The sequence below is a fragment of the Myxine glutinosa genome, chromosome 2 (genome assembly GCF_964187855.1).
Source record: "Myxine glutinosa chromosome 2, kmMyxGlut1.1, whole genome shotgun sequence".
NCBI lineage: Eukaryota > Metazoa > Chordata > Myxini > Myxiniformes > Myxinidae > Myxine > Myxine glutinosa.
Window position 1 is genome coordinate 95,173,221 of NC_136262.1, and position 9,238 is coordinate 95,182,458.

General features: G+C 43.2%; 1 protein-coding gene across 1 annotated transcript; it reads right to left on the reverse strand.

The window, feature by feature from the left end:
* Nucleotides 1-1,196: 1,196 nt before the first annotated feature.
* Nucleotides 1,197-4,528, reverse strand: LOC137422596 (uncharacterized). Its single transcript, XM_068109319.2, has 4 exons — nucleotides 4,523-4,528; nucleotides 2,550-2,885; nucleotides 2,173-2,396; nucleotides 1,197-2,003 (listed from the first exon to the last, which is right to left on the reverse strand). Exons 1-4 carry the CDS (start codon nucleotides 4,526-4,528, stop codon nucleotides 1,469-1,471), a joined length of 1,101 nt encoding a protein of 366 aa, XP_067965420.2. The 3' UTR covers nucleotides 1,197-1,468.
* Between the last annotated feature and the right edge of the window lie 4,710 nt (nucleotides 4,529-9,238).

A 9,238-nucleotide genomic window follows, 5' to 3' on the forward strand; every position in this document is an offset into this window, starting at 1 on the left:
TATGAAACCTTGAAAAGGCACATCCTCGGGTCCCCAGCAATATACCTGGCAAGTTTAAAGTATATCGGACCCGTGGTTGTCGAGAAACAGCGGTCACAGACAAACAAACAAACAAACAAACATACACACAGAGATTAGTGGAATTATAGATAGATATCCACCAATCGGTTTTAATCCGACCACAATGACCATTTTGCTAACATAAGTGGGCACCTTCTGTGAGCAAGAAACCGCTTTCGAAGCACACCTCCTTTGGTGGTCGCTTGTCCAACTTCAGTTTTAGTCCAATAAAAATATGAAAAAAAGGGGTCAACCCAAAACCAAGTGCAACAGAATCCATTTTACCTGCATTTAATTTGGAATAGCTCACAAAACAACATATTAAAAGTATAGGAAAATCGAAGTTGTGGAACAGTGCCTAATTTGCAGAAATTCAAAATGGCCGCCGTTCAAACTACTTTTGCCTATATCTCGGGATCTGAGACTCGTTGAGACTTAATTCTGGTGTCTACACCCATGTTTTTAGGGTCAAGGAACATGTTTATAACAGTATTTATAACATTGGGTCATTTGTTCGCACCTAATTTGCATAAATCCAAAATGGCCACTGTGACAAATTAGCTTAACCCATATCCTGTAACTAATAATGGTTTAATTCTGGGTTTGCACTTGCTTTTGGGTCAAGGAACACAATGAGAACAATGTCAATAATCAAAACTTGTTGTCATTAAGCATCAGCACAGGCCCAATTAGCATAATATCAAAATAGCCTCCATTCATAACAATCAATCAACTATATTTCAGGTCAATGAACACATTATGAATAAATGAAGATGCTGCTAATGACATTGTAGTGATTGGTGGTGGATTTTTTCTTGTCTCGATTTCAGATTAAACAACGATGGATGAACCCCAATGTGCCCTCTGCCATCAACCCATATCCAAAGATCAAGAAAGTTCTACTCTCACTCAAAAAGGGTGTGACGGGATCAAAAGAGCAAGTGAAGAGAGAGGCGTGGACACGAGTACCATACCTGGACAGAGATGCCGAATTTCTTTTCACAAGAAATGCCGAAGAATACACTGCAACGCAATCTGTATAGATAGTAAGGGCATTTTATGAGATATTTCACAAATCTGTTAACTAAATTGTTACCAAAAAATTTCTTCACCAATATGTTTGTAAAGGTGTGTAATAACATGTGTTAAAATGTTGAAGTTCAACTCCCGTGGGAAACCCAGAAAAAAAGCTGTTGAATTCGGGTACCGAAAAATTATTTTCGAGAATTTCTATTTTTTTTAATCGGCCCTTAAGTAACTTATGAGGGGTCAAATAAGGGTTTTTCATGATTCTGAGTTGATTGTTAACATTTATATTTTCACTTTTACTTTTACACACAAAGTAGCTTTTATTTCACATACATATATAATACTCAAGAGTTATTTCTCATTCACAATGTCAGAAGTTTCAACAGTCATTGTCTATGTCTTCTTCAGACTCAACAACATCATGACTGCAGTTTCTGCATGTAATGCCATTACAGACTCCACAGGCCGAGATGCGCGTGACCCCATTCTTCTTGCAGCTGCATCGCCGGTTGCTGCAATCTCCATGACAATTACAGCTCGTGAACTGCAATAGCTCCTCAGGAGCCGTGGGGTCCAGTGTTGGAACTGGCTCATACCCATGCACACCTATTGTCCATCCATAGTCACTGGGGTTCAGAGACATGCTCTGTAGAAGGATCCAGTCCCGGGTCTGCAGGTAGGCATGGAGTGAATGTTGTGCAGCTGCACCCTCTGTTGGAGGTAGAGTCTCTGGTTTGATCACTCCTGCCGCTGCCTTCCTTGAGAACATGTTGTACCGAATTTCACCCAATGTAGTATCTCGTCCATGGTAAATGTACTTGAAAATCGCAGTACCAGCCTGAATCACTGTTTCCTTGGTGGCTTCTGTGTCAAGGAAGATGTCGATGTACTCAGCCGCATCCCCTTCGCAAAACCTAAAAAAAAGCACCAGGTCTATGTCAAGTAAAGTATAATGTAAAACAGAAATAAAATTATTATTATTTTTAACATTTATACTATGATGACAATGATTATAATTATTATTATTAGTAGTATTAGTATTAGTATTATTTGCCGACGTAATAGTAGTATTATCATTATTACCTGGCAAATAGAGTTGTTTTCCCATGACCAGCGATTGCAGAAACCGTATCACACCCCGTGAAGGCGTGACAGAAGAGCAGGTAGCTCTTCTGTGTTTCGGAGAGAGATTCTTTGATCTTTCGGACGTCATAAGAGCCGTTTGATGTGGTTAAGAAGAGTGGATGGTGGCTGTCTGAGCTATGGTGCACCAGCATTACCAGCACGTCTGCATCTTCTGCCCGCACCTGAAAATATAACAACATGTACAAAGCATAATGAACCGTTCAAGAACAGATTTAACTTTTCAACAGTGTGAATTCTCTTATTTTTAAATTACCCCATCTCCCCCCGGGCTCCATCCAATAGTTATACTAACTGAAGACACAAATGGTACTGACCTCAACAGAGCCATCTGAAGCAGCAGCCAATGCCTCTCTCACAATTGAAGTGTCAGCATCATTGTCACACTGCTCCTCAGTGATGTGATGTTTTCGGAAGGTTGAAGAGAGAAGGTGGATGAGCTCACTCTTGTTATGAGTGTTGTCCAGAAACTTTGCTCTTGGGGTCCAGTTGGACATATCCGGTCGAATCTGGAGATTACAGCAGGAATTCTTGGTACGCCGGGTGTGGTCGTGATCTTTTGGTGATCTGCTGTAGCCATCAAAGACCACAATGATCTTCTGGGAGCAGCGGCCCAGATACTGCACGTAGCTCAGGTAACTGTTGGCGATCTCCTGCCAGGAGATCAAGGCAATATCATTGGATATGAACTTGAGTGCCGTCTTTATGATCTGAGTCTTCTCATCTCCATGGTCAAGATTAGCATGATGCGCTCGCAGAATATTGTCGGTGCCATCTTTGAGACAGAGTACATCTGCCCTTCTTTCCTGTGTTGTGAAATACAAGGTGTCTTCGTATTTCTCTAGAAGTTTTATCTTTAGCCAATGCTTTGAATAAGAAAGGCTCTTCTCTGGTGACTGATCAAACTCCTGCAGCTTTTCATGGACTTGGTCCATGTTCATTACCCCATGCTCTAATTCTGAGTCTAACCATTCGCAGAATTCAATAAAAACTGCCTCTCACTCCTCATCAATACTCCTCTGTCCTCTCTTCCTTTTTCCTTCCTCATCAGTCTTGGACAAACTGTCACCTCTCGCAAACATAAGTTTGCATCGCAAATGGTACAGTGTTTCTTCTGCTACCAAGTCGTTGATCCCTTCCAGGCGTCCAGTGACTTCAGTGCCCCAGTCATCCCCGCGACTCCGTGCTGTCTTCAGCAAGCTTGCCTTCAGTGTATCTGCAGTCAAATTATCTGGCACTGTATTTCTTTCTAGCTTGTGCTGGATTATTTTTGTAGAGCTGGGCTGGTTGGTTGCAAAGAATGCATACATCCTTATACAGGAGGTCAACTGACTGTGATCTTCTAGAACTGCAGCCAGTTGATGAACTGAACTCACAAGTAGTGCGTCTTCTCTTCAACTTTGATGACTCTTTCTCTGCCTTTGATGCTTGAGCTGACTTCTTGGTGGTTGCAACAAAGTTGTTGTACAGATCATTTTTACACTTCTGGTGGTACCTCAGTTTTCCTTCCTTTTGAGCCTCCTTCATACGTTCCACAACAGTAACATTTTCGACAGTTTCTGCTTGTTTCAATAAAGTTGAGTATCCCTTTGGAGTTGCCTGTATGAGCCTTTCAGCTGGTGTATCCGAGCGTGCACAGATGAAGCAATTGAGCACAGGTGGAGTAACGTCTTCATCCATATTGCTAGACTCCATGTCCTGCAAAGTAGAAAATGAGATATATTTAGAAATTATTTTTCCACAAAGGAGTGTCTGTGGTGAAATATAAATGTTAACAATCAACTCAGATTCATGAAAACCCCTTATTTGACCCCTCATAAGTTACTTAAGGGCCGATTAAAAAAAATAAAAATTCTCGAAAATAATTTTTCGGTACCCGAATTCAACAGCTTTTTTTCTGGGTTTCCCACGGGAGTTGACCTTCAACATTTTAACACATGTTATTACACACCTTTCCAAACATATTGGTGAAGAAATTTTTTGGTAACAATTTAGTTAACAGATTTTCATATGTTTCCCTTACTAAGAATCATACAAGCACAAGAGGGGATGTGAGGCTGAAGGTCAAAACCAGGCAAGCCATACTTTGAGATCTACAGGTTCCCCATTTGAGTATAGTGAACACTGCCTGTTCTGTGGTACAGGTGACAAATATGGTGGAAAAAGGGTGGACTTTAAATTGATACCAGTCAAAACATTCGACTTTCAGACATCAGTATTACACACATGCACAAAGAGGAATGATGAGTGGTCCCAGAAAGTTAAAGCTAGAAGAGACTTCATCAATGACCTTCATGCAGCTGATGCCGTCTACCACCAAGGTTGCAGTGTAAATTTCCGAACTCAAAAGCAGATTCCTCAGAAGTATCTTCCTAGTGATGGTAGATCTGCAAAGCATGTCAAACTGGGAAGACCACAAGATGGAGTACAAGCAGAAGCGTTCATGGAAGTTGTTGAGTACCTGGAGGAAAATGACGAGGAGCAAACCACCATACGTGACCTCATAAAAATGATGGGCGAATACTTAGTTGACACTAACGGTGAGCCCTATAGCTTTCCCCATATGAAGCAACAGATCCAAAAGCAGTTTGGTGACGAGATAATAATAACTGAAATAGATGGGAAGCCAAACGTTGTCACCTTCTGGAGCAGTGCACAAAGTATAATTAATGAATTCCACTCAGACCAGGGACATCCAGAGAGCTGCGAGGAGGAGAAGATGAAAATAATACAGGCTGCTGCAAAGCTCATCAAGAATGACATGAAATCTGTCATCCAGCAGAAAGACTGCTATCCTAAGTACGAGGAAATGGCTTCAGTAGCATGCACCTGTGCAAGTCTCCGGGTCTATGGTTTTCAATGAAAAGAAGCAAGACTTTCTTTCCAACAATGAGAATGAGCAGAAGTTCATCACCTTGCTCGATGAACACCTACGACATCATGGATGCTGCACAGAACATGCTAGGTAGGGCAGATGCTGATCTACTAATTGTGCAGACTGCCATTGTCACTGCTGAGAGAACCAATAAGGCGACTGTCGTGGTTGCAGATGACACAGACATTCTGGTTCTGCTCTGTTTCCACTCAAAGCTCACTACAACAAATCTGTACCTTCGATCTGAACCTCGCTATGGCATGAAGAAGCAGCCAAGATGCTGGGATATTGCGGTTCTAAAATCCACATTGGGCCCACAAGTATGCAATAGTATGCTTTTTGTGCATGCTATCTAGTCTAGTAGGAAGACTAGGTCCCCCTGCACCCCCCGGAGATATACTTCTAATCAGTGTTCCTAGATTGGAAAAAATGTGTAGAAAATGACTAGCTATGGCCCCAAGCTGAAAAAATGTCCCACATACCATTTTTATGCAAATTACTGCTGCCATTATCAAAAAAAGACTAGGTCCCCCTGCACCCCCCGGAGATATACTTCTAATCAGTGTTTCTAGATTGGAAAAAATGTGTAGAAAATGACTAGCTATGGCCCCAAGCTGAAAAAATGTCCCACATACCATTTTTATGCAAATTACTGCTGCCATTATCAAAAAAACGATTTTTGACATATCTCAGCCAATACCAATATTGCAGATAATTGAAAATGAAGGTGTCTAGACCCATGTTTTGAAGGGCATAGATCATGATAGAACTATTCATAACATGATTACATGTGTCTATGGTATACTAGTATGCTAATTAGTGCTTATTTACAAAATAATCACAGTTTTACGAAATAATAGACTCATATTAAGGTCCGTCTACACAGACGTTAACACAAAGTTTTATTTTTCTAAATACCCTGTGAAATTCACCGAATGCCCTGTGAAACCTGGGATTCTTCTCCAGCTTTTTCAAGGGCCCGACTTTTCCCTTCCCTTTGAAGGCACTGGTGCAGTCTTCTCCGCTGAACACATAGTACCCCAGGAGAGTGGCACAGTAGTCCTCTCCCAGGGATTCTGCCAGCTCAGAGACGTTGACAAGTTGGCGATGCTTCCCTGACCCTGTATCCAGGTACACCGTCAGCTTGATGTTGTGGGCATGGTGGAGCAGGATCAGGAGGATGTCTGTGTCCGGTGTTCTGACTACAGCGTTCTTGTATCCGATGGTAGCAGCATGATGGAGGTACAGAACCACCCTGGTATCAGTCTCTTCCTGGTTGCTGTAGATCGTGGGGAGTTCACGTACCTCGACCTGAAACACAAAAAGGCACCGCATTTCAATCACCAGTCACTGCCAGTTTCAGTATATCTCCGGGGGGTGCAGGGGGACCTAGTCTTTTTTGATAATGGCAGCAGTAATTTGCATAAAAATGGTATGTGGGACATTTTTTCAGCTTGGGGCCATAGCTAGTCATTTCTACACATTTTTTCCAATCTAGAAACACTGATTAGAAGTATATCTCCGGGGGTGCAGGGGGACCTAGTCTTTTTTTGATAATGGCAGCAGTAATTTGCATAAAAATGGTATGTGGGACATTTTTTCAGCTTGGGGCCATAGCTAGTCATTTTCTACACATTTTTTCCAATCTAGAAACACTGATTAGAAGTATATCTCCGGGGGGTGCAGGGGGACCTAGTCTTTTTTTGATAATGGCAGCAGTAATTTGCATAAAAATGGTATGTGGGACATTTTTTCAGCTTGGGGCCATAGCTAGTCATTTTCTACACATTTTTTCCAATCTAGAAACACTGATTAGAAGTATATCTCCGGGGGGTGCAGGGGGACCTAGTCTTTTTTGATAATGGCAGCAGTAATTTGCATAAAAATGGTATGTGGGACATTTGTTCAGCTTGGGGCCATAGCTAGTCATTTTCTACACATTTTTTCCAATCTAGAAACACTGATTAGAAGTATATCTCCGGGGGGTGCAGGGGGACCTAGTCTTTTTTTGATAATGGCAGCAGTAATTTGCATAAAAATGGTATGTGGGACATTTTTTCAGCTTGGGGCCATAGCTAGTCATTTTCTACACATTTTTTCCAATCTAGAAACACTGATTAGAAGTATATCTCCGGGGGGTGCAGGGGGACCTAGTCTTTTTTTGATAATGGCAGCAGTAATTTGCATAAAAATGGTATGTGGGACATTTTTTCCATCCCACATACATGGTTTTGGAAAGGGAGTTGCGCTCAAGCTGATTCGCACCAATAAAGACTTCCAGGAACAGGCCAAGATCTTTGGAAATCAGAATAGCACAAAGGCAGACATCATATCCGCAGGAGAAAAAGCAATCGTCTCCTTTTACAAAGGCAAATCAGATGACAAGTTGGATTTTCTCCGCCTGCAACGCTTCCAACAGAAGGTCAGCATGAGTACAACATGTGTGAAACCAGAGGTTCTCCCGCCAACCGCAGCAGCAGCTACGTACCACAGTATGCGGGTCTACTTGCAAGTACAGTAGTGGATGGGGAAAGGAAATCAGATGCAACCAGCGGAGTGGGGGTGGTGTGAGAAAGGTGGACAGTACATTCCAGTTCTTACAGACAAAGCAGCAGCCCCCAAACACCTCCTGCAGATAGTAAGGTGTAACTGCAAAACAGGTTGTAGCAACAGGCAGTGCACCTGCAAGGCAAACGGTCTTGAGTGCACTGATGGATGTGGAGTGTGTAGAATAATAATAATAATAATAATCCATTTATTTTATATAGCGCTTTTCAGGAAGCCCAAAGACGCTTTGACAGAGTGCAAAACATAACGCATAGCAAAACATAAAGACAATTGCAAAAAAAGAAGAATCAATAGGGAAATATTCAAAGCACAAAGGAGGGAGAAGGAGAGGAGATAGTCAGGGGTTAGATGCTGTGGGTTAAATGTTGAATGCAGTGTTGAACAGGTGGGTCTTGAGTGATGTTTTGAATGTGGTGAGTGAGGAGGAGTCTCTGATGGTGTGAGGTAGCGAGTTCCAGAGGGTGGGAGCAGCGATGGAGAAGGCCCTGTCCCCCCAGGATCTAAATTTGGTCCGGATGGGGGGGGTCAGGAGGTTGGTACCAGCAGAGCGGAGGTTGCGGGTGGGAGTGTGTCTGGAGAGGAGGTCAGCCAGGTAGGATGGGGCCAGGTTATGGAGGGCTTTGTAGGTCAAGAGGAGGATTTTGTACTGGATTCTCTGGGAGATGGGGAGCCAGTGAAGCTTGTAAAGGACGGGGGTGATGTGGTCACGGGTCCGGGAATGGGTGAGTAGACGGGCAGCGGAGTTCTGAATGTATTGGAGTTTATTGGTGATTGTTGAGGGTGAACCATAAAGGAGGCTATTGCAGTAGTCCAGACGGGAAGTGATGAAGGCGTGGATGAGGGTTTCTGCAGCCACAGAGGAGAGGGATGGACGGAGACGGGCGATGTTTTTCAGGTGGAAGAAGGCTGTCTTTGTGATCTGTTTAGTGTATTTGTCGAAGGAGAGGGTTTGGTCAAAGATGATGCCAAGATTCCGGATGTGAGGGGAGGTGGACACTGGGAAACCGTCGATGTTGAGGGCAAAGTTATGGGTGGACTTGGTGAGCGTTTTTGGGCCAATGATGATTATTTCAGATTTATCACAGTTAAGTTTGAGGAAGTTGATTTGAAGCCAGGATTTTATTTCAGTGATGCAGTTTGTCAGGATAGAGTGGGTGGCGGTGGAGATGGACTTGGTGGAGATGAAAAGCTGGATGTCATCGGCGAAGCAGTGGAATTGGAGACCATGACGGCGGATTAAGTGACCGAGGGGGGACAGGTAAAGGATAAAGAGGAGGGGGCCAATAACTGAACCTTGGGGGACACCTTGGGGGAGGGGAGCAGTGGGGGATTTGCAGTTATTGATGGAGATGAACTGACGTCTGTCAGAGAGGTATGATTTAATCCAAGAGAGGGCAGTGCCGGTAATGTTAAAGGTGGTTTCAAGTCGGGTGAGGAGGATGGTGTGATCGATGGTGTCAAAGGCAGCGCTGAGGTCGAGGAGGATGAGAATGTTGAGGTTGCCAGCATCAGAGGAGAGGAGAAGGTCGTTGGTGATTTTGAGGAGAGCAGTTTCAGTACTGT

Excerpts from the sequence above, each read along its gene's own strand:
- LOC137422596 (XM_068109319.2), bottom strand. Across the intron at positions 2,397-2,549 it reads CTTCAGATGGCTCTGTTGAG|GTGCGGGCAGAAGATGCAGA; the intron begins GTCAGTACCATT and ends TTATATTTTCAG. Across the intron at positions 2,004-2,172 it reads AAAACAACTCTATTTGCCAG|GTTTTGCGAAGGGGATGCGG; the intron begins GTAATAATGATA and ends GCTTTTTTTTAG.